The sequence below is a fragment of the Pseudopodoces humilis genome, chromosome 26, assembly GCF_049639895.1.
Source record: "Pseudopodoces humilis isolate 2021_Gansu_Grassland_sample_001 chromosome 26, ASM4963989v1, whole genome shotgun sequence".
Lineage (NCBI taxonomy): Eukaryota > Metazoa > Chordata > Aves > Passeriformes > Paridae > Pseudopodoces > Pseudopodoces humilis.
The window spans coordinates 825001-849279 of NC_142225.1; the positions used below are offsets into that span (position 1 = coordinate 825001).

General features: G+C 60.6%; 1 protein-coding gene across 1 annotated transcript in view; it reads right to left on the reverse strand.

Annotated features, from left to right (window-relative positions):
* SYT2 (synaptotagmin 2) overlaps positions 1-22457 on the reverse strand; it is a 23786-nt gene extending 1329 nt beyond the window's left edge. The window contains exons 1-9 of the mRNA XM_088067096.1: positions 22268-22457; positions 5919-6101; positions 5612-5781; positions 4206-4322; positions 3835-4002; positions 3510-3677; positions 3015-3132; positions 1660-1793; positions 1-1032 (exon numbers count right to left, since the gene is read on the reverse strand). The exon at positions 1-1032 is cut by the window's left edge and continues 1329 nt beyond it. Of these exons, the coding sequence (XP_087923222.1) occupies positions 826-1032; positions 1660-1793; positions 3015-3132; positions 3510-3677; positions 3835-4002; positions 4206-4322; positions 5612-5781; positions 5919-6084 (1248 nt within the window). The 5' untranslated portion in view covers positions 6085-6101; positions 22268-22457 and the 3' untranslated portion in view covers positions 1-825. The remainder of the gene's footprint in view (positions 1033-1659; positions 1794-3014; positions 3133-3509; positions 3678-3834; positions 4003-4205; positions 4323-5611; positions 5782-5918; positions 6102-22267) is intronic.
* Between the last annotated feature and the right edge of the window lie 1822 nt (positions 22458-24279).

Consider the following 24279-nt stretch of genomic DNA (forward strand, 5'->3'; position numbering starts at 1 on the left):
TCATTGTATACTTGCCTCATGGAAGCATTTTGGTCTATGGGATTCACCAGGCATGGTGGGACACAGACACAAATCACCCAGCGCTGCCCCTCTGGGGACAGAACACAGGGGGTGATGCTGGTGGTGGTGGTGGTGATCCCCACAGTGCTGCTGGTGCATCCACATTTCACCCTGTGTCTCCTTGGAGCCACCCTCCCGAGGCTCCCTGTGCCTCCACAGCTCCTGCTGCAGCACTGAGAGCTTGACCCCACCACCACAGCAGGATCCACGGCCCCTGCAAGCCTCTCCTCAGAGAATCCAAACCTGGAGCTGGCCAGGGGCACTCAGCCTTCCTTGGAGAGGGCCAGGGGGAGGCACTGGGTCTCTTCAGAGGGTCTTCTGCACCGTTTTTGTGTCTCACTACTGGTCACGCCCCAACCAAGCACGGTGGGTCTGGTCATCTCACACCAGCAGGCTCCAATATCACCTTCCACGGTTCCCCACGTGATCCCAAGGGCAGGATGGTGGCAGTAATGCTGCAGACTGGTGACACAGCTGCTGGGGAAGGTCCCAGGTGTGCCAGTGGCTTTGCACTGGGAAGGGATGGCAAGCAGAGTCAATGGGACATGCAGCAGAAAGGAGCGATGCTGAAGAACAAAAAGAACCATCCATGTCTTTAACCTCTTCCCCTGGAAGCTACTGGGACTGCCTGGATACCCTTCCAGAGGTATCAAAGGACATTTCAGCTTAAAACAGAACAAAAAAACCAAAAGGAAGGTTGCAGAACTGAGGTATCAGTAGCTCTGGGTCAACTGTCCGCAGCGCCGCGCCGGCCGGCAGAGCTGCCTATTTGTTTTTCCCAAGAGCTGCATCCACTTCCTCCTCCGGCTTGAGCGAGTGCCACTGGGCAATGGGCCGCCGGGGGTTGGCCAGCATGTCGGACCAGTGCCGCAGCTCCGTGCCCGTGGAGTTCAAGCCTGTGAAGATCTTGCCGATGGCTTCGTTCTTCCCCAGCTTGTCGTAGTCCAGCACTGTGATGACCACCTGCACTTTCTAAAGAAGGAAACCTTTTTTAGAGGGGGGGAAAGGCACAATGGCCATGAGAGCTCCATGGTGCCCCAGGGATCCTCCAAGGATGAGCCCCACTGTGGCCCATTTTGGCACAGGGCCCCCCCCCTGCTTCCTTCATGTTCTTCTCTGAGGAGCACAGAGCCCGGTGGGGTCCCAGCTCATCCCGAGCTGATTCACCTGGGAAAGGTCACCAAAGTGTGGTGTGGGGATGGGCAAGAGCTCTGGGCTACTGGGCAGGGGCAAGGGGCACCTGCAGGGACTTGCACAGCACATGGAGGAGCAGAAGGCAGTGGCCAAGAGTTCAAAACACTCCTAGGACCACCCTGCTCTGCTAAGGGTGAGCACTGTAGGATCAGGAGCAGAGAAAACCTTATTTTAGTCATGATCTGGGTTGGGGGTTCATCTCCCATGGGCTCTGCCCAGCCTCCCACCTCTGCCCCTGCAACAGCTGCCCTCAGCATCAGCCCAGGCCCCAGATGGGACTGGAAGAATCTCCTGGGTGACCAGACCAGGAGCTCAGCAGGAGCAGCTCAGGCTGCTGGGAAGGCTGGGGTAAGGGCTCAGGCAGCTTTAGGACATGTTCCATCCCAGGGGAGTCATCAGACAAACCTGTATCTGCTCAAAGGGGATCTCAAAGCTGAAAGACTCATTGAAGTAAGGGTTCAGCGTCTTCTTCTTGACTGTGGTCTTCTTCTTCTTCAATCTCTTGCCATTCTGCAGCAGATGGATCTTCACGTAGGGATCTGGGGATCAGGATGGGGCATTAGCCAGGGCTGAGGTGCCCTGGGGACACTGCTGGCCTGGTCCCAGGAGACATCTCAACCCAGGGTGAGGGAGAGACTGCCCTGAGTAAAGGTGGTGTGAGGTTTGTGGATGGATGCCAAAGACAAAATGGTCAGGCTGGAGAAGATTTGTGGGAGCAACTGGCCAAGATATGGAGCTCTTCTGCATTCAGCAGAACTGGGGAAGGGTCTGGAGGGTCAGACATGAGGAGAGGCTGAGGGAGCTGGGGAGCTCAGCCTGGAGAAAAGGAGGCTCAGGAGGAGAGACCTTCTGTCTCTGAACAACTCCCTGACAGGAGGGAGCAGCTGGAGGGGGGTCAGGTTCTGTTTCCAGGGAACAGGGACAGGACAGGAGGAAATGGCATTGAGACAGGGGAGGTTCAGGTTGGACATCAGAAAGAATTTGTTTATGGAAAGGATGGTCTGGATTGGAACAGGATTGGAACTGCCCAGAGAGGTGGTGGAGTCCCCATTCATGGAGCTGTCCAAACAACACCTGGACATGGCACTCAGTGTTCTGGTCTGGGTGACAAGGTGGGGATCAGGCACAGCTTGAACTTGGTGATCCTGGGGGTCTTTTCCAACAGTAATGATTCTGGGATTCTGTGCTGGGGGCCCCCTTGTAGGGAACAGTGGAGTGACAGCTGGCCTGTCACGTGAGTCACTTTGTGGGTTCTGACCTGTCCCCCCTGGTTCTGGAGCAGGAAAGCCCACAATAAAGCAGGATCCTTCCAGCCATGCAGGTACTGCTCTTGTCATGGTTAAAGCACATCTGGAGAGAGCTGAGGATCCCTGGGCACAGAGCTCAGCCCCAGGATGGGGCTGGGAAGACAGTTCAAGCACAAAACATGCTGTCAGCTGAGGTTCCTGGCCCCCAGATCAAGGAGGAACAGGACCAGGAGCAAATGGCAGAGGAGCACTTTCACCACCCAGGTCCTGCAGCATCCTGGTCCTGCTTGAACCAGGGGAACCAAATTCAAAGCGTTCTTCCCAAAAGTCAGGGATGCATCCTGTGCCCAACTCCCCTCCCACCCCAGCCAGACCAGGCTGCCCCCAAGGCATGAGGAGGCACTGGGAGGTTTTCCCAAGCTCTGCCAGACAGGTGGCCCCAGAGTCATTCCCCACAGAGGATGCTGGAGCACCCAGCAGGGCAGGAGGAGGCTGCCTCTGAGCAACACCCACCTGAGAGGCCCCCAACATCCATCTTCTTCAGGTTCTTGGCCTCCAGGATGCAGACAGTGAGCTTCCCGGCCGTGGGCACGTACCGGAGGGAGATGCAGATATCTCCCAGCTTCTCTGGCTGCCAAGCAGATCAAGGAGGGGAGATTAAAGCCTTGCCAGTGCCTGGGACTCCAGTGTTGGGACACAATCACACATACAGGTCACCCCAAACCCTGCTCGGTCCAGGCACAAGCTGGCACCTTGTGGACCGACACAAGAGTTTGATCACTGGGTCCAGGACAAGCCAGGCCCACTCAAGATGTTTTACAGTCTTGTTTTTTGTTCTAGAAACATTTTTACACAGAGGAACAGGTCAGATCCTGCCCACCAATGACTGCCAGGATATTCCTGGTACCCTGGCAGGACCCCACAGTGATGGTGGCCCTGAGCACTGTGGGGTGGCCCTGAAAGCAGAGCTCACCCCATGGCCAGCCCCCATCTCAGGCTGGCTCTCACCTCCTCCTTCTCGCCACTCTGCAGGTCCCGCCACTCCTCGATGGGCTGGCCCAGGTCCACAGTGTTCATGGGCACCTTCACCTCACCGATGATGTCGTGCTTGGAGAAGCGATCGAAGTCGTAGATGGCCATCACCAGCGTCTTCCCACCCAGCTCCTGGTAGGGCACCTGCACAAAGGGACAACAAGGGGGCTGCGAGGGGCTCGGAGGACCCCGAGCCAGGACCAGCCACTCCCAGCAGGGAGTCAGCACATAGGCCTGCTACAGCCAGGAGGAAGGACTGGAGTGGGAGACAAGATCTTGTGTTATGGATGTAGGGGCTCACTTTGAAGGTGAAGGTCTCATTGAAGGCAGGGTTGAGAGTCTTCTTCTGCACTTTGGTCTCGTACTTTTTCTTCTTGTCAGGGAGCAGGAACACCTTGACGTAGGGGTCTGAGGTGCCACCCATGTCTAAAGCTGGCAGTTCAGCAGCTTGGAGGATCCCCACTGTGAGCTGGAAGGGCAGAGGAGTCCTCAGTGAGACAGCCTGGCCATGCACTGCAGCTGCCAAGGGCTCATCTCCAGTCCAACATGGGCCAGGACTTCCTGTGACACAGCACCCAGCTCCCCCTGCCCTCATGTGCCTCCCAGGTCCTCCTCTCAACTCCTCCCCTGAGCAAACCCCACTCCTCAGCTGAGTCCCAGCCCCTCCATCACCTGGTTTGCCTGGAAATCGTAGTCCAGTGAGAACTGCAGCTTGCCCAGGTTCTCTGGCTCCTTCTCCTCTTCCTCACCTTCCCCCTCCGTCAGACCCGTCTCTGCGTCATCGTCGTCCTGTTGGTCCTGCAGTGGCAGCCGAGGTGTCCAGCTCAGCAGGACACTCAGCCCCACAACACTGGGGACCTTGGCACCCCAACCCTCCTGGCATGTCAGCACCCAGGTTCTCCCCACCAGAGGAAAGAAGTCCCACGTGCTGGGGCCATGAAGCACTGGCAGAGCAGGCTGGGGGTGGTACTGGCTGTGCCACAGCCATGCAGCTCCCAGGGAGCTCCCAGTGCTGGTCCAGCCAAAATGACTGGGGCACTGCCAGGGGTGCCAGGACAAGGGATTGACTCCAGTGGAGAGGGTTTGATGGGTCCTGTGCCCCCCAGCCCACTCTTGGAGGAGCAGTACAGCCAGAGCCAAGGGCTTATCAGGGCTTTGTAGGCTCAGAAATAGATTGTCCCTAGGAAATCCACCCCTCTTCCAGCCTCTCCAAGCACAGTCCATGGGGTGGGAGTCCCAGCTCCTTACCCCCTCTTTGATGTGTCCCCCCATCCCACCCAGGAAGCAGATGATGGAGAAGGAGGCTCATGGTGACACTTACGTGGAGAGTGTCCCAGAGCAGAGAGGCAGCCAGGGTAGCAGGGCAGGAGGACAGGAGGGCACCGTGGGCAAAGAGAGACACGTTACACAGACACCAAGGGACCCATGGCAGGGTGGGGGATCAGGGCTTGCACCACCTGCGGAGCCCAGAGGACACAGCCCTCGTTCTCCACTGGGGATTCCCACCCCACACCTCCCCCCTCTCCTGCTCCAGCCCTGTCTGCATGCCCATGGTGCCCACATGGCTCTGAAGAGCAGGCACAGACACCCAAATTCTCCCACCACCTCCAAATGGCCACGGGCCAAGGCCATTGAAGTGGCCGGGGTGGCCCCAAGGCTGTGGGTACCAAAGCCTGCCTCAGGCTGGCCACCAGGATGAGGTACCAGCACCTACCACTTCACCACGGATATTCTGGGGATCCCAAACTGGTGGGTGTTTTGGCCTGGTAGCCCTCCCCTCTCAGCTAAAGGCTCAGAGAAATGAGTCTGACTCAGAGGGAGGCAGGAGACACAAGGGATCAAATCAACATTTCCTGGCTCAGGTGAAGCATTGGCAGGTCCAGGCCAGCTTGAGCCTGGTCCATCTGGGCCACCAGACACTGGACGAGGACAGTGCTGCTGTCTCAGGTCCTGGCTCAACTGTCCCATCCCAGGGTCCTGGTGGCTCCATCCCAGTCTGATCTATGGATCCATCTATCCCTGACACAGTCCATAACAGCCAGAGGGGCCGTCAGTCAAGCAGCCCAGGGGGACATCACCTGGTTGCCTGACTTCATGTCCTTCATGTTCATGGCATTCTTCATGCCTTTGCCCTTCTCCTTCTTGTTCTTCTTCTTCTTGCAGCAGCACTTCTTGCAGATACAGAAGCAACAGGTGAGGATGAGGAGTCCAGCCACGACCGCAATGGCGATGAGGGCCCAGGGTGGCACTGTGGGCAAAAGCCATTGTCATGGTCAGCCCTGTAGCTCCCTCCCACCCAAAAACCTTGTGCCACAGGTTCTACTGGGACCAGAGTGGTGGTGGGGGGTCATCAGAAGGGTAACACCTGGGAAAGGAGCTACTCACAGGGAATCTTGTTGAGCTCATTCATGAACTTGTCCCTCAGTTTGGTGAACATGTCCTCCTTGCTCTCGCCCGGCCCCGCAGCCTCAGTGGAGTTCTCCATCGTGCTCATGGGCAGCGTGCTGGCCGTGGCCTCCGGGGCCATCATGGACGCTTGCTTGAACGTCATGGTGGGTCAGGGGCTCCCTGAAACACATCATCTCGTGGTGACACCAGTCCCTGCTGCCCCTGCTCCTTCCCAGTGTCCCTGCATGGGCAGCAGGGCCACACCAGGACACCTCATCCTCTGCTAGAGGGGCACAGATCCCAGGTCTGCAAGAGGTCACAAGCCACAGGAAGCCCAGCTGGCCTCTGGGTTTCCCAGCCCTTGACATCTCCAAAGCCACTGGGAGCATCACCCAGCCTTGCATCAACGAAGGTGCCAGTGCTGTGCCTCCCGGGGACAACAGGGACACTCCTGGGAGGATGTTCACCTGGCAAGGCCCCTGGGGATGAGGGGAGGGGTGTGCATCCCCAGGAGAGAAGAATGAGGTCAGTTTGGAGAAACCCAGGTCTCCCATCTCCTCCTTTTCTCAGGCAGGGACACCAGGCATGGGGCACCCACAGGGACCCAGCGCTGGCGTGGCACTCTCAGGACTTGCTCCCAGCGCCAGGGGAGCTTCCAAGTCTGAGAACAGAAGAGCAGCAACACACTGCTCTTCTTCCAGCCCCCAGGGAGCTTAGGCAGGGCACATTTTGAGGATGGATGGAAGCTGGCTCTACACAGCAGCGGTGGATTCAGTCAGCAGGTCAATGGGTCAGCTCACATGTCACCAGTACCACGTCCTGGGTGCCACCCCTCCCAACCCCACAGAGCTCCCCTGGCCAGCTCTGCTCCTCCACGGAGCCAGGGAAGGTGTTCAGGTCTCATCCAGGGCTGCAGCACAGCCCGACGTTCTCAGCAGGCCCTCCCCAGCCCAGCTGGGTCTGAGCACCCGCCAAGGACAGGGACAGACATCATCTTGCAAATGTGGCTCTGACTCCTGCAGGTGAACCTGGTACAAAGTACCCTCTCAACCCCAGCTCCAGTCCCAAAGCATCTCCATGACCTCCACAACCCAGCTCCAGCCCCAAAGGGTCTCCATGACCTCCACAACCCAGCTCCAGCCCCAAAGGGTCTCCATGACCTCCACAACCCCAGCTCCAGCCCCAAAGGGTCTCCATGACCTCCACAACCCCAGCTCCAGCCCCAAAGTATCTCCATGACCTCCACAACCCAGCTCCAGCCCCAAAGGGTCTCCATGACCTCCACAACCCAGCTCCAGCCCCAAAGGGTCTCCATGACCTCCACAACCCTGGCTCCAGCCCCAAGCTCCCTCCACAACCCCATCAGAAAGCAGCTTGCAAGAGAAGAGCAGAGCAGGGAAGAATGCCAGGCAGGTTAAGGAGAACACCAGGCCCTCCAACAGGGGAAGAAGGGACAAATAGGATCACAGATAACCCAGGAAGGAATTTCTGGGGGCAGGTGAGCTGTGGCTTGAGTGCACCCCCTTCCTTGCATCTCTTCTTTCCTCCTTGCCTTCACAAAGCCTCTTGGCCAGAGCATCGTCCCCCAGGGCCAGGTGTTCCTCTGCCCTTCCTGCAGAACTCGGAAAGGAGTCACCTCAGAAAAGTCAGCCAGAGAGACCTGGGGGTGTTGCTGCCCCAAACTGACACTGCCATGAGTCTCCAGCCACCTCGCAGGTGAATCAAGCACTGAATTACCCAGAGGGTGGCTCCACACCTGCACACCCCCCTCCTGCACCACTGCTCCTGGGCAAAATGTGGTGTGGGGGCCTGGGGGAGCCCTCCCATGAGGCAGAGGCAGTTCTTCACAGAACAAATTGAGGTGATTACGTGACTCCCACTCACACAAGGTCCCTGCAGCTTTGCCACCCAATGGCTTGGCCACAACCACCTTTCCACCCCACCAAGGCATCAGCATCACCTAGCCCTGAAACCTGGCACTGGAGGGCTGGAGCTGAATGCTGGAGGTCCCCCACAGCCCCCACATCCTTCTGGGGGTGAACCAGGAACTGCTGCATTTAACCCCTACCCAGCTGAGGGTTATTTGCTCTCGAGGCCCCCAAAGGTTCCCCAATGCTCCCAGCAGCTGAGGAGACCTGGATGCGTCTGGGTCTGTCCCCACCATTTGAGGGTTTCTCCCTCACCCCTGTGTTCCAGGGCGGGTGGGAGGAGAGTCAGGATTTGGAAACCAGAGGCTGCCAGGGGTAACCTCTGACTGCTGGATCCTTCCCCCTCGGTCTGGGGCAGGGGTCCTGGCTCTGCCCTGCACCCATGGACAAAGGGTGCGGGCTCCAGGTCCCAGCCAGCCTGCCAGCTCCCCAGAGAACAGGAGGTGGGGGACCCCAGCGTTTCACTCCACCAACACAGCACACCCCAGGGCACCCACTGTGCACCCAAACCTGCCACACCAGGTGGGCAGCACCCAGAGGGGGCAGCTGGATGAGCCACCTTTCCTCCCAGTCCTGGGGTGCTCAGGCCAGCCCCGCGATGATCACGATGCAGCACGGAGCCACCATCCCCAGGGACGGGCAGCGGGGACCGCTCAGCACCCGCAGCCGGGCACAGCCTGCAGCCCACGGGTGTCCACGGGCAGGGCTGTGTCTGTGCACCTGTGAGCGTGGAGGGGTGGGCATCAGTGTGCAAGGGCCAGGGCGCGTGCACGGGGTGTGTCCGTGCACCTGTGCGAGCGTGTGCGATCGTGTGAAGGTGTGAACGCTTGTGCAAGGTGTGTGCAAGGCTATGAACGCGTGTAAACGTGCACAGGGTATGTAAATGCACAGCATGTGTGTGTGAGTGCTTGTGGCACCTGTGAGCACCTGCCCAGGGCTGTGTCACTTGTGTGCTCGGGTGTGTTGTGGAAGCGTTGTGTGCATCCACCTGTGGGTGTGCGTGTCCCCAGCCCTGGGTGTGCGCGTCCCCGGCCTGTGCAAGGGCTTGCACTTGCACACACAGACACAGACACAGTGACACAAACAGACACACCCACACCCGCACAGACACCCACACACACCAAACACGCACCCACACAGTGCACACACACCCAAACCGACACCCACACACACCAAACACGCACCCACACAGTGCACACACACCCACACTGACACCCACACAACACCCCTACACACACACACCCACACTCACCCACACTCACACCCCCACACAGTGCACACACACCCACACAGACACCCACACTCACCCACACCCCCCTACACCCACAGAGACACCCACACTCACCCACACCCCCCTACACCCACAGAGACACCCACACTCACCCACACCCCCCTACACCCACACAGACACCCCCACACCCCCCTACCCCCCCAGGGACACCCCCACACCCCCCTACACCCACAGAGACACCCCCACACCCCCCTACACCCACACAGACACCCCCACACCCCCGTACCCCCCCCGAGTGCCGGCGGGCTCGTGTGGGAGCCCCGGGAGGCGCGGGAGCCGTGAGGGCAGAGATGCGGCGCAGGCACCGGGCCTCGGATCTGCTGCTTCGGGGCGTTTGCGGCGCTGCCCGGGGCTGGGGGGCTACAGGCAGCATCAGGCCTCGCTGCAGGGCTGCTTTGGCACCGGGCAACTTAATTAACATCACTAATTGCTCCCTCGTGGTGCTCAGCGGGCGCTGGCAGAGCTGAGGCCCGGGAGGGACCTGCGGGGAGCCAAGAGCCGAGGCCCTGTTGCTGCTCCCCGTCCAAGTGAGCACCTTGCGGCCTCGGGGCTGAGCCAAGCGAGGGGACAGAGCCGTGCAGGACACGGTGGGGCAGTGCCATGGGGACAGCTGGCCAGCCCAGGGACAGCCGGGGAGGGCTGGGAAGCTGGGAGGACGGGCAGTGTGATCTTGGGGATGTCCCCTCACCTCCACACAGCCCCAGGCCCCAGAGCCTCACTGGATGTCCTCGGGCACATCCCGTGTCCCCACGGGGCACAAATCCCGTGTCCCCAGCACACACACACCCCGTGTCCCCAGCACACACACACACACCGTGTCCCCAGCACACACATCCCGTGTCCCCAGCACACACACACATCCCGTGTCCCAGCACACACACACATCCCGTGTCCCCAGCACACACACATCCCGTGTCCCCAGCACACACACACACACCGTGTCCCCAGCACACACACACATCCCGTGTCCCCAGCACACACACACATCCCGTGTCCCAGCACACACACACATCCCGTGTCCCAGCACACACACACATCCCGTGTCCCAGCACACACATCCCGTGTCCCAGCACACACATCCCGTGTCCCCAGCACACACACACACCCCGTGTCCCCAGCACACACACACACCCCGTGTCCCAGCACACACATCCCGTGTCCCCAGCACACACACACATCCCGTGTCCCAGCACACACACACATCCCGTGTCCCAGCACACACACACACATCCCGTGTCCCCAGCACACACACACATCCCGTGTCCCAGCACACACACACACATCCCGTGTCCCCAGCACACACACATCCCGTGTCCCAGCACACACATCCCGTGTCCCCAGCACACACACACATCCCGTGTCCCAGCACACACACACACCGTGTCCCAGCACACACATCCCGTGTCCCAGCACACACACACACCCCGTGTCCCAGCACACACACACATCCCGTGTCCCAGCACACACACACATCCCGTGTCCCAGCACACACATCCCGTGTCCCCAGCACACACATCCCGTGTCCCCAGCACACACACACATCCCGTGTCCCAGCACACACACACATCCCGTGTCCCAGCACACACACCCCGTGTCCCCAGCACACACACACATCCCGTGTCCCAGCACACACACACACCCCGTGTCCCCAGCACACACATCCCGTGTCCCCAGCACACACACCCCGTGTCCCAGCACACACACACATCCCGTGTCCCCAGCACACACATCCCGTGTCCCCAGCACACACATCCCGTGTCCCCAGCACACACACCCCGTGTCCCCAGCACACACACACATCCCGTGTCCCAGCACACACATCCCGTGTCCCCAGCACACACACACATCCCGTGTCCCAGCACACACATCCCGTGTCCCCAGCACACACACATCCCGTGTCCCAGCACACACATCCCGTGTCCCCAGCACACACACACATCCCGTGTCCCAGCACACACACACATCCCGTGTCCCCAGCACACACACACACACCGTGTCCCAGCACACACATCCCGTGTCCCAGCACACACACACATCCCGTGTCCCAGCACACACACACATCCCGTGTCCCAGCACACACATCCCGTGTCCCAGCACACACACACATCCCGTGTTCCAGCACACACATCCCGTGTCCCCAGCACACACATCCCGTGTCCCCAGCACACACATCCCGTGTCCCAGCACACACACACATCCCGTGTCCCAGCACACACACATCCCGTGTCCCAGCACACACACCCCGTGTCCCAGCACACACATCCCGTGTCCCAGCACACACACACATCCCGTGTCCCAGCACACACACACATCCCGTGTCCCAGCACACACATCCCGTGTCCCCAGCACACACACCCCGTGTCCCAGCACACACATCCCGTGTCCCCAGCACACACACACATCCCGTGTCCCAGCACACACACACCGTGTCCCCAGCACACACACACACATCCCGTGTCCCAGCACACACATCCCGTGTCCCAGCACACACACACATCCCGTGTCCCAGCACACACACACATCCCGTGTCCCCAGCACACACACCCCGTGTCCCAGCACACACACACACCCCGTGTCCCCAGCACACACACACATCCCGTGTCCCAGCACACACATCCCGTGTCCCCAGCACACACACACATCCCGTGTCCCAGCACACACACACATCCCGTGTCCCAGCACACACACCCCGTGTCCCCAGCACACACATCCCGTGTCCCCAGCACACACACACACCCCGTGTCCCCAGCACACACATCCCGTGTCCCAGCACACACACACATCCCGTGTCCCAGCACACACACACATCCCGTGTCCCAGCACACACATCCCGTGTCCCAGCACACACACACATCCCGTGTCCCAGCACACACATCCCGTGTCCCAGCACACACACACACCCCGTGTCCCCAGCACACACATCCCGTGTCCCCAGCACACACACCCCGTGTCCCCAGCACACACATCCCGTGTCCCAGCACACACATCCCGTGTCCCAGCACACACACACACCCCGTGTCCCCAGCACACACATCCCGTGTCCCAGCACACACACACATCCCGTGTCCCCAGCACACACATCCCGTGTCCCAGCACACACACACATCCCGTGTCCCCAGCACACACATCCCGTGTCCCCAGCACACACACACATCCCGTGTCCCCAGCACACACACACATCCCGTGTCCCAGCACACACACGAGGGCCAGCCCAGCTCCTCAGCTGTGGGTTCAGAGCTGCTCCCACCCCAGGGCGCACATTCCCAGTCCTGGGGGTCGGTCGCAGCCCCCTGTCCCCGTGCCAGCCCCTTTCCCCCGGCAGCGGGCGGGGGCCGTGCGGGCTCGGCTGCGGCACTGCATTGCAGTCCTGCTCCGGCTCCGCTGCCTTCTTTTTTTTTTTTTCTTTTCATTCCTTTTGCATTTTTTTCCCCTCCTCTGCAAGTTGCGGCAGCCGCTGGCGAGGGGCCGAGCGGCCGGCGGTGCGGCTGGGAAGGGAGCTCGGCCCCCCGAAATCCCCACCGCACCCCCAAACCCCGCTGGGCTGCCCCTGCCGAGGACTCGCTGCGGTTCTTCAAGTTTTCTCTTTATTCTCGCCTGGTTTGGAGTTGTTGCCCGCCACCTCCTACCGCTCCCCGTCACTCCCCGGCCAAGATCGCAGGTTAGGGACATAAAGAAAATATGGGGGTTATAATTAACCATTTCTATCAGTCCTTGGCCGAAGAACAAGTGTGGCTTAAGGCATCATGAATAAATACTGGTTAGGAAGGGGGTCCTTGCTGCCTTGCTGGTCCCTGGGGATCCCCCAGCCCCTCCCTGGGGTGCAGCACCCCAGGTGAGGCTGACGGGAATGGTAGGACCAACTGCACCCTCCCCCCCAAAAAAACCCACCAGGTGCCCCCCCTGGAGCAGGGCAGGGTGGGCTTCAGCCAGGCAGAGACCCCACGGGGCAGAAGGTGGGGAGGGTGGCGCATCACCCATGGACCTCCATGACACTGCCCCGCGGTGGGGGGGTCCCCACAGCCCCCCAGCTGCCACCTCTGCCCCCAAAGGGCTTTCTTTATCTTGCTCCAGCTCCCGAGTGTGTAACCCTGAATCCCACCAAACCCACCACCCTTACGGTGCATTTCTCCCCTAATGCACCCCCCTGCAGCCCCCAGTGCCTCATCCTGCACTCCTCAGTGCAGCACCCCCACATCCCAGAGGACATCCCATATCCTGTACCTGCAGCAGCTTCCCAGACCCCCTAACACATCACCCCAGCCCCACTTCATGCACGCACCTGCACCACCCTCAGAGCCCCTAAAACCCTTCTGCACCCTACATTACCCTGTACCACCTCAGGCAGTAACTCCAGCTGCAAACATCTGGCCTAGATGATACCATGGGTATCCAGAGAGCTCCCTCCAGGCTCAGCCCCCAAACTTGCCCCAGGTCCCCCCCCAGCCCGTTAAAGCTGATACTGAACCAAACCAGCCCTTGCTGGTGTAAAGCTCCCTGGCTCCATCGCTGATTTTAGGGAGCAGAGGGGGGTGTGTTCCCTTCCCTTTCACATATTCTGTTTGGTGCATTCCATTTGCCAGCAGCACCCCAAGGTCTGGCGGGATGAAATCCCAGGAGGGAGCCAGCGATCCCATCCCCATCCATCATCCCCAGGGCATTCCCTGTATACAGAAAAGCAGTTTAGACAGTGAAAAATCCCTTTCCTGAGCCCTTCATCCCCTCCTCCACCTCCTCCATCACACTCCATCCCAGTGAACCGCCCCCACCCCCCCTCCTGCAGCACTTGGCACAAAAAAGGGGATTTGGAGTTTGTCCAGAGCTGGTCCCATCACGGGTATCCACTGCCCCAGCAGCACTCCCTGCCTGGGTGGGATGAAGAAGGATAAAGGGGGGGATTCACTGGTTGGAGAGCTTTGAGGACCATGTGGGGAAAAGCAGGAAATCAATGGGAAGTCGCTCTCATCAGCCAGGATGATCTGCAAAGGACCAGGATAAGAATTTGGAGAAGGACTGGGATGTCCTGGACACGGCAGCACCCAGGGAGCTCAGTCCCCATCAAGGGAGGGCTTCTGGGGAATCCAGCTGCTCCTCTGCAGGGGCAGAAGGAACCTCCCCCTTCCAGGAAGGTGAAGGCTGCGGGGATGATGGAGAGCAGGAACAGCAACAAATGAAGATTAATGAGGCTGAGGCAGCAATTAGCAGCAGCCGGCGCTGACCAAGCATGGGCTGGGTGTGAACAGACGGGGACGGGGGTCCCAACCCCGGCCCCCCAGCCCAGAGGGATGAAGTGTCCCAGGGAGAGCCCGATCTGGGGGAGGCTCGTTAGCTAATGAAGGCACAGAGTGATGAGTTATTGCTCCTTTACAAGGATGGCAAAGCCAGGTCAGAGCTGTCCTGCTGGGATGGAGATGTGGGAACCCCCCAGACCTCCACGAATGAGGAGCAGACCCCAAAACTGTGCTGCCGTGTGGACAAGCTTGGGCTTGGATGATCGTGAATGAAAATCCCGAGCCAATTTCAAGGCAAGACCTCTCCCACCCCAATGCCAGCGGGAATTCTGGGCACTACAGAGCCCGCACAATCCTGCAGTGCAGCCCGGGGGCAAGCAGAGATTTCAGAGCACAGCTGAGATATTTGCCAGTGCCACATCTGGATTTTGATGCCAGCAGGTGTTTTGCTTCTGGGGTCAGGAGCACAAGAGCTGGAGGGGGAGATCCCAGCCCTGCCGGATCCTCTGGCACAATTGCCTGGGCATTCCAGCCGTTCCCAGCGGTCCCGGCTCCCCAGCGCTCCCATCGGTCCGGAGAGGGACACCGAGCCGACACGCCGGAGTTTCAGCTCACAGCGGTCAGGCAGGAGACTCTAATTAAGGAAAAAACATGGCTTGGCTTCTAATGGTCATTTAATTAACGCAGAATTCCTGGCAAGGGATGTGTGAAGGCATTAGAACAAAGGAGGGGAGGGGTGCTGGGTGGGGAGGTGCTGCAGGACCCTGGGGCAAAGGGGACGCTGCAACAGCCCCACAAACCCTGGGATCTCATCCCTGTTCCCCAGCACAACACCATCAGCGATGCCAGCTCAGACCCCCAGGAGCCAGAACGGTGGGGAAGCCCTCGGGATCCTCCCCACACTCCTACCCTGATCCACGTGCTGAGGGCAAGGGGAGTTTGCTCCCACAGCTCCACACTTTTCAGGGGAGGGTATTCCTACAGCTGAGGACTGTGATGGGGTGAGGATACTCCAGTAGCAGGTGGCACCACAGGACCTGAGCTGCAGCGACATCACCCTCACAGAGACACATTTTCCCGTCCCCAAACGCATGTATGAGCTGCTGGCCAGACACCCCCACCTTTCAAGGGAAACTGAGGCACAGCATGGAAAGCAGCGCCCTGAGAGAGGAAATCCCTGAGCAGGGCTGAAGCTCAGCATTCCCCCAGCTCTGAGTGGGCCAGTGTTAGCCACCAGACTGTGGCCCCCAGCACTGCTCCCCGTCCAGCAGCATCTCTGGATGGGACCAGAGCTGGCCAGCACCCTCCTCCCCACCATGACACACTCCACTCATGGCCTCATCACCCTCCAGCTCCTGGCTCAGCTAATTAAAAATAACAACTTGCTGGGGTTCAGCAGCCCCAGCCACAGGCTCTTCCCCAGGGATGAATAATTCAAGGAGGGCACGATGCTGCACAGCTTGGGAGCTCCTGCCTCGGTGCCCCACAGCCGGAATCTGGGCTCCTCATCACGGAGCACTTGGCCTCCAGGAAGGAGACTCAGCTCCCAGTTCATGAGGTTAAATAAAAAATTAAAAACTGACGGTGGTTTCACAGCCAGTGCTTGCCTATGAGAGAGGATCTGCGTTACAGCAAAACCAAGCGAGGTCTAGCAGTAAATGCAGCCTTAAGGCAGACTTTGTCCATCATTTGGACTCCAGATTGATGACTTCTGGTGTTCCCAAGCCAAACCATCGGCTCCTGCTGCCAGAAGTCTCCACTGGATGGACACCTAAAGGTCAGTGTGGGGAAGGGATGATCCCACCCTGCTCTGCTCACTCCTGTACATCTCCTCCTGCAAAGCATCACCCCAGCCAACACCCACCAGGTATTGGGGCGCTCCTCATCAATGGCAGAGCCCCTCAAAGCACTGTGACTCGGGGAGATGGCAGCTTTGTCCCTGCCCAGGGACACCTCTCTGCATGGGGACCACTGCTGGCACCCACCAGCGCCAGGGTGCCCAGTGAGGCAGCTCAGGGATTTTCTGTGCCTTTGCCTCTAAAATCAGAACAGCACCGAGGTGAAGTGGGTGACAAGGGCAATGACAGCCCACGATTCCAGTGCCTGCATCTCAGGAGAGAAGGAGCCACTGCTGGGCACTCAGAGCCCTGCCTGGCAGCCAGAGGTGCTGGTTCCCCAAAGCCCACTCTTTCTGGAGGGATCAGGCCCTGGCTCTGGTTTGCAGCTGCCCCAGGAGGGAGCTGAGCTGGGGCTGATGCCAGGGCTCCCACAGGCACTGCCACGCCACTGCCACCTGATATTTGGGTGTCAGCAGCCAAGGGACTGGTGAGCACCTCGTGCCCCTCTCCACCGTGGCTCTCTGCTTCCCTCTGTCCCCCATCACTGCTGCACTGCTCTCATCCCACAGGAATGCTGCAGGGGCTGCAGACACCACTCACCACCAGCATTTCATCCACAGGGTTTTGGCTCGTGCCGTGTGCCACCATGGCACAGGTAGAAAAGGCAGCTGGACATGCTGGACACCAGAGTTTCCTGAGCTGTGGGGACACAGCTGTTGCCAAGGACAGCAGAGCATATGGAACATCCCATGTGGCACTGACCACTGCCACAACAAACCACCAGGCTCACTCCAGCCCCAGGCAGCACAGGCAGCCCACCCTTGGCACACAGTGCCATGAATGGCCAAAGAAGCCCCCCAGAAAACAGGTTCCAGGTGCTGCCAGAGCCCAGCCCGCTCCCCGGCGCTGTGATGCCGTGGCAGCAGTGCCTTGCTCAGAAGGCAACACGAGAGCAGCTAAATAGGGCACCAGATGGTGATGGGCTGAGCTGCCCTGGCACTTGGAATCCACCACACAGCCAAGAGTTCCAAGTTCTGCCCTCCTGGGTGGGCATCACGCTGCCGGCACCACGGCCACACTGCCGGCACTCCCGGCCATGGCCCCGTGCCACGCTGATGGCTCCAGATCGGCAGGGGAGGAGAGAAAAGGAGCCAGGTCAGCTCCTGGGGAAGAGCCAGAAGAGGCTCCAGGAGCGAGCCAAGACGCGGTGGATCGATGGCAGACGGGAGCAGGGAGCGCATGCCCTGTGCTGCTCCCAGGCAAGCAGACACGGGCCACCAGGGGCCATTTCCAGGGGGAGGCTCCAGGGAGATCTCCACAGCTCCCAGCCAAGCATGAGGTCTTGATGGGCTGCTGTTAGAATCCAGGAAACCATCTCCCAGCCCTGGGGAGCTCCCAGCAATGCTCATCCCCCTCCTCCCTGTCAGCCTGGGCTCAGTCCCCAGGACTGGCTGCCTGTGGGAGCGATGCTGGTGCTGCTTGCCCAGCTCCAAGGCACAGAGAGCCCAGGGGCAGAGCAGAGCTCTGCGTCCCCAGGGCCATCTGGCCTCGTGGCATTTGAGGTGGCAAAGGGAATGGAGGAAGCACAATGATGGGATCAGCAAGGACACAGCACCACAGCAGCCCAGGGGATTTTCTTGTGGCACAAAGCCCCACCCAGGCCAGGACACGGGCCTGACTTCATGAATAAACCTCGTGCAGATGGAGAAATGTCACTGGGAGAGCCGTGAGCGCAGCTGGGGTGATGAGCACAGCCCCTGAACACCACAAGGGGGTTCTCTGTCCCTGCCCATCCCCTCTGAACTGCATCCCCGTGTGACTCCAAGTGTTTTTGTCGGCACAAGCACAACAGCTCACACTTTCACACTTTCACACTTTCACAGCTGCACAGAGGAGCTTGCCCCACCGATGCATCCTGGAGAAGGTTTTTCCTCCCCTGGAAAAACCTGAAGAGCCCAGCTGCAAAGCACCCTGGTTCCTGAACTGCTGCCCTTGCAGTTGTGCTACCCCCTCCAGGAGGTCTCTGCTGGGCTCAGCACAGAGCTGGCACAGCCACACACACCTCACTGCGGCAGCAGGCACTGCCTATGCCAGGCTGCTGCATGGCCAGTGTGGGCACAAGCCAGCCTCTTCATCCCAGCCACTAACCCAGCTCTGCCAGGCCTTATTTCCAGGAGAAAACCCTGGGACTCCCCTGGGAGCAGAGCAAGACAGCAAGAGCCCACAGGGAGTCCATGTGCTTGTAAATCCACGCATGGCTCTGAAATTTGGGGTTGTTTTTCCCCTTGAATCCTCTGCTTGAGGCCAGAGGGAGCTGTGGTGCCACTTGGGGCTCCCTAAAACCAGCAGCCCTGAGTCCCAGCACGTCCCCAGGTACACCCTGTGTCCTGCAGGAGAAGGTATCATCACCCTGGGATGATGCCTAGTTTGGAGGCTGATCCCACCTCCAGAGTGTTTTGGTGGAATTGCTGTGGTGTGAGGCACCTCATGAGGCTCAAAGGAGTCAGGGATGCCTCATCCCACACCAGCACTGCCAGAATGTCAGCTGCCAGATCAGCCCTGATCCCAAACCAGGCTGGCATGCAGGCGCTATCTTGGGCATCCTCACAGATACTCCCAATCCCCACGGCTTCAGCCTTGGCCAGGAGCAGCTCCCCGGGTGCCTGGCAGCAGGACAGGCCCCCCAGGCCACCCCCAGCTCAGCACAGACTCAGAGCTTGGGCTACCCCATGGCATCCCACAGCACTCACCTACACCTCGTGCCACAAGCACCCACTTTGCCCCCAGTGTCCCCATATCCCCAGGGATGCACAAGCTCAGAGTTCACATCTGCTGCACCCTGCAGGGCTGGGAAAAGCTGGGGAACATGAAACACCCTGGATTAACTAAAACACACCAGCTTTCCTTAAGATGAGCAAGGAGAAGGACACCCTGACAGTGCCAGAAGTGCCTTCCAGGCCAGTGGAGCCACAAGCAGCCGTGGGGATGGGTTTGGTTCAGCAGTCAGACAACTGCCTGTGTGGGAGAGTGGGATGTGGCTCTAGACAGCAGCAATTTGCCACATGTACTGCCAGAGCTCGCTGCAGTCACCCCTTCCAAAGCACCAGCACCAGCAGAGCCATCCCAGGGGGACAAGGAGCTCTGCCAGACTCTGATGCTGACCAGCAGCTAAACTCAGGAACAACACAATTCCTACTCCAAACACCAGAGCTGATGGAACATCACAACTTCCAGCATGCAGGTGGAATGGAGCAGATGGCCCCACTGGGATGTGTCAGCCCCAAACTCAACAGGAGACCCCAGAATCCCACACCCCAGGGCTGACAGGAATGGGCCAGCACCATCCCCAGCTGCAGGATCACACCAGTTTTGGGCATTCAGATTCCAGACGCACGCTGCCTAATTTATGGTTTAATTAATAAATGGGGAATTATGCCGAGTTTATCCAATACTTTTGGATGCGTGATGTTATCAAAATCCCATTACTGATGAAGGAAGGCATGAAAAGCAAAATTAGCTTCGGCATCTGAAACAGTTCGGTCAATGCAATAACACAATTATTAGGGCTAATAATCAAAGAGCCCTTTGGGGAATGCAGGCTCACGCAGGAGCCGAGGAAGAGCGGGATGTTCATCCAGGAGGGAAAGGCCAACCACAGCCAAGGGCAAAAGCATTTTGCACTTATTGGCAGCTCCAGATAACTGGCACAGGGAAGGTGCTGGTGGCCACCAGGCTGAGGAGGAGCTGCACTGCTGGGAGCAGGGAATTAAAAAATACAGGATTTTAAAGCGGTGGGCACTGGGTCCCATCTGTACACTGGGCATTGTTCCTGCTGGAGGACATCACGGCTGCCAGCTCGCAGCTCTCTGCACAGCCCGGGGAAGGAGAAACTCCAGTCATAACGAGGAGCCGCAGTCATCCGACTCACAGAGCTGGGACTTTGCCAAAACCATGGTGAACTGGAGGGAGGACCTGCGGGGGAGCGGGAGTCCCAGCTCACTTCAGTGGCCTCTAGCTCTCGCCCAGTGGCCATCCCTGGGGCTCATGGAGCAGGAGGCAGCTCCCACAGGAGCAGTCGGCAGCAAATGCCACGGTGGCTGTGTTTGGAAACCCCCTCCCCACCCTATCTATAATATATATCCAAGTACATGTATGAGCGTCTATAAGACTGGACTTGTGTGTCCTCCCTCTTCTGGGACCGCGGGTGCTGGAGCAGCGGGGTGCAGAGCCAGGGCGGCCGGCAGCGATGCAGAGCAGCCGCTGCTGCTCACCGCGGCTGCCATCACCGGGCTCACGGCAGCGAGGGACTTGTTGTCACCCTGCAGAATCGGGGGCACCGGGGCTTCAGGCTGGCTCCCAGCAAGCGAGGCAGCGGTGCTCACCACGGGAGGCCAGGCACCGTGCCAGGGGCTCGGGCAAGGTCAGACCCATTCCTGCACTACACCCACAAGCAAGGAGGAGAAGCGGCATCGCTCCGAGAGGCGTTTGGGTTTGGGGGTGCTTTGCCGGCTTGTGCTGCTCTCGAGCAGCACAGGTGACCCCCACTGCCACTGCTGGCCTCGATGACCTTGGGTACATCACCTCCCCTCGATGCCTCACACTCCCCCTGCACACAGAACCCCGCTCCCTCCCACCCAAACCCTGCGGCCAAACGCACCCGCGGGCAGCGAGGGCGCAGAGCCCCGGGGATACCCCAGGGCTGCCCCGGGGGTCCGGAAACCCTCGGCAGCGTGGGCCAGAGGCGCTGTGCTAGCGAGGAATAATGCAGCAGGCTGGAGACTCCTGCCGGTGGCTGCGCTGCCGCTCGGTGCGTGCAGGAGTAACACACCGCTGCAGCAGCACCTCGCGTAGCAGCCAGCCTGCGCTCAGGACTGAAGTTTTGCTGCAGCAGAGGAGCAGGCGGGGAGTCCAGCAGCGCCCTGCAGCTCCACAGCGGCCGAGGCTGTGCTGTCGGACACTCTGCAGTGGGTGCCACCCCGCAGCACTCCGGCCGCTCTCACCCGGAGCACAGAAGAGCGCTGCGCCAAGGACCGCCCGTGCAGAGAGCAAGAGGTACTGATACAGTTTGGAGACCACGAAGCAATGGGTGACACCGCCTCGTGTCTCCCCGTCTCTGTGCCACAGTCACCTTGCAACGCTGCCTGTCCCCTGCGCAATTTGCAGAGCTCCTTTGGGATCACTCTTTAAAACTAGGCTGAGGGGAGCTGCGATGTGCTGGGCACAGCGAGGGCTGCGGCACCCCGGTGTGACATCCCCGGTGCTGGACCGAACCTCTCTGCACGGCTGCACCCTGACGGCACCCAGCCAGCGCAGGGAGTGCAGGAGAATCCCGGAGATGGTGTAGCCACGGCGGGGGAATCCAGACGAAGGGTCTGTCTGGAGCTGGCTCCTGGCCAGGCCGCCACGAAGAAGCCGACAGTGCAGCGGGGCTTGTGGCTACCCAGGCTGGGGCCACGGCGCTTCTCGGGTTCCCAGCACCAGGGTGGGTTCCCCGCAGTGCTGCGGGAACGGCCCCGCGCCCCCGCCACTCCCGGGGCCAGCACCCCAAGGGCACCAATTGTCGGGCATCCGCAGGAATGAGGAGCTGGAGCATCCCGGAGCGCCCAGAGGGCACCTTTGACCCGGCGGCACCGCGCGGCATCCCCGGGGCGGCCCCGCATTCCCAGGGGGCTCTCACGCCTTCGGGAGGGTCCCCACGCCTCTGGGTGCTCCCCACCAGTTCCGCAGCCTCCTGCACCACTGGCCGCCCCCCTCTCCATCCCTCCAGGCTCCGTCCCCAGCCGTATTCTGGGCGCAGCCCCCCAGGGGCAGCTCTGGGACCCGTTGTCCCGGGATGGGTTCCCGGAAAAAGCGCATGTCCCTGCCGCGCTCCCAGCACCGGGACACGGCGAGGTGCCCGGTGCCCGCGGCGAGTACTCCATCCCACCCCACGGCGGATGATCGCGCCTCGGGCGACGGCGCCGGGACGGGCTCGCCGAGAGCTCGGGTGGCCCCGTCCCGCAAAGCCCTCGCCGCTGCGGCACCGGGGGAAACTTCGGCGGGAGTGCGGGCGGGCACTTACCGACCGGGGCGGCGGGCGGGAGCGGTCCGGTGCGGTCCGTGCGGTCCGGTGCGGTCCGTGCGGTCCGGTGCGGTCCGTGTGGTTCGGTGCGGTCCGGTTCGGTGCGGTCCGGTGCGGTTAGGTCCGGTTCGGTGCGGTCCGTGCGGTCCGAGCGGACCGGGCGGGCGGGGAGGGGAGCGGGGGGTGCGGGCGGGGCGGGGCGGGTGGCGGGACCTGCGCGGCGCTGAGGCAGCCCCGGCCCCTCCGGGCTCGCGTGCGGCGGCTCCGGGAGGCTCCGCCCGGCACCGGGAGGCTCCGCCCGCGGCCCCGCCCGCGCACCTCGGCCCGCCCGGTCCCCCCGGGGGCGCGCACCGGGGCTCGCGCGGGAGCGGCACCGGGAACGCCATCGAGACACCTCGTACCTGTCACCGGGCACCCCATGGGGTCACCTCACACCGGGCACTTCACATCAGCACCGGGCACAGGCACCGGGCACAGGCACCGCGCATCGGGGTCACCTCACACACGCACAGCTCTGGCACCTGGCACTGACACCGAGGACTGCCATCCTCATACCAGGGACTAACAGTGGTCACCAACACCCAACACTTCACATGGATCACCTCGCACTGGTCACGCACACCGGTCACTTCTTACCAGTGACCTTGCCCAGTCACCCACCAGTCACCCGGTCACCCACCACTGCCATCCCAGCCAGGTCCCTGCTGCGACCACAGGACAGACACGCAGGAGCAGCTGTGGTGGTGGCACCTCCACCGTGCCTCCCCCAGGTCCAGAGGGCTCCTGGGAACCCAGCTTTGGTTTTAGAGCCAATACATCAGGAAAAAGCCGATAGGATTCAAGTGAGGAGCCCGGGTGGGACAGTGGAGGGAGAGTTTTGGCCTTGCTGTGGGATCCCCTTCCCATCCACGGAGTCTCCAGTGGGAAAGGGAGCCCTTGGACACTCCTTACTCCCCATAAGGAAGCTGGAGACAGGGATCCTGTGGGTTCACCCCAAACCACTCCAACTGAGGGTCAGCCACCTCCATTCCAGCAGCCCCTGGTCCCAGCGTCGCAGTCAGAGCATCTGAGCTACACAGGGAGGTGACCGGCTGCTCCAGCCAGGGACACTCTGAAGAGCTGGTGCCTGCACGGGATCCCGAGGTCTCAGCCCAGCTGGGAGCTGCATCACCCAAAACCTCTGCACACCCCAGTTTTACTGCAGCAAAACCCCATCGCAGCCTTGCACCTGCCCCCGACACACATCACAGAGACAAACATGAGATCCCATGGACACTGCGGGCAGGGGAAGGGTCCTGCAAGAATTATATCCCCACTGCAGCACCCAGGGCTGCTGGTTGCGCTAATTCAAGGGACCCTCCCCTTCTTATCACCCTTGAAAAGGGTGGCTGAGTGTTCCCAAACGCAGGAGTCCGTCTGGAATTGAAGCGTCAGCATAATCCCCGTGAGGTCCCTCTGCATCTCCTCCTCTCCTCATGGCTCGGACCGATTCCTCTGGCTCTGCGCCCTGGCAATTCCCGTAGTCACGATGTGTGGGACCCTTCCGCTGCTCCCCTGCCTCCTCTCCCTCCTCCTCTCCCTCCTGCCTGCTCTGCTGCCTCCACAGGGCTTGGAGTGAGCGCAGGTCGGGGTGCAAGCACAGGGAACATCTCTGCGGACGAGCTCCCGCTCCGGGACCGCACCCAACGGAGCGGACTCGTGTGAACTCGCCCTGCGGGAGGAACCGGAGCCGATGGGAAGAGCCCTCTCCTGGCCCTGAATCCGCCACTGCAGCCTCTTACAGCTCATCGCCATGCCGTAATTAATTAACGGCTCCCGAAGCATCTGTCCCCGCTCCATCATCGCTCTCCGGAGGGGAAAACAGATTTGGAGACGCCGCGGGAACACCAGGCTCCCCCTGCCTGTTCAGCCTCCAGCCGTGCTCTGTACAGGGGACAGTGTCCGACCTCTGTCCCCCTGTGCTGATGTGGCATCTGTCACCATCGTGTCCTTTCAAACGGGAGATCAGATCG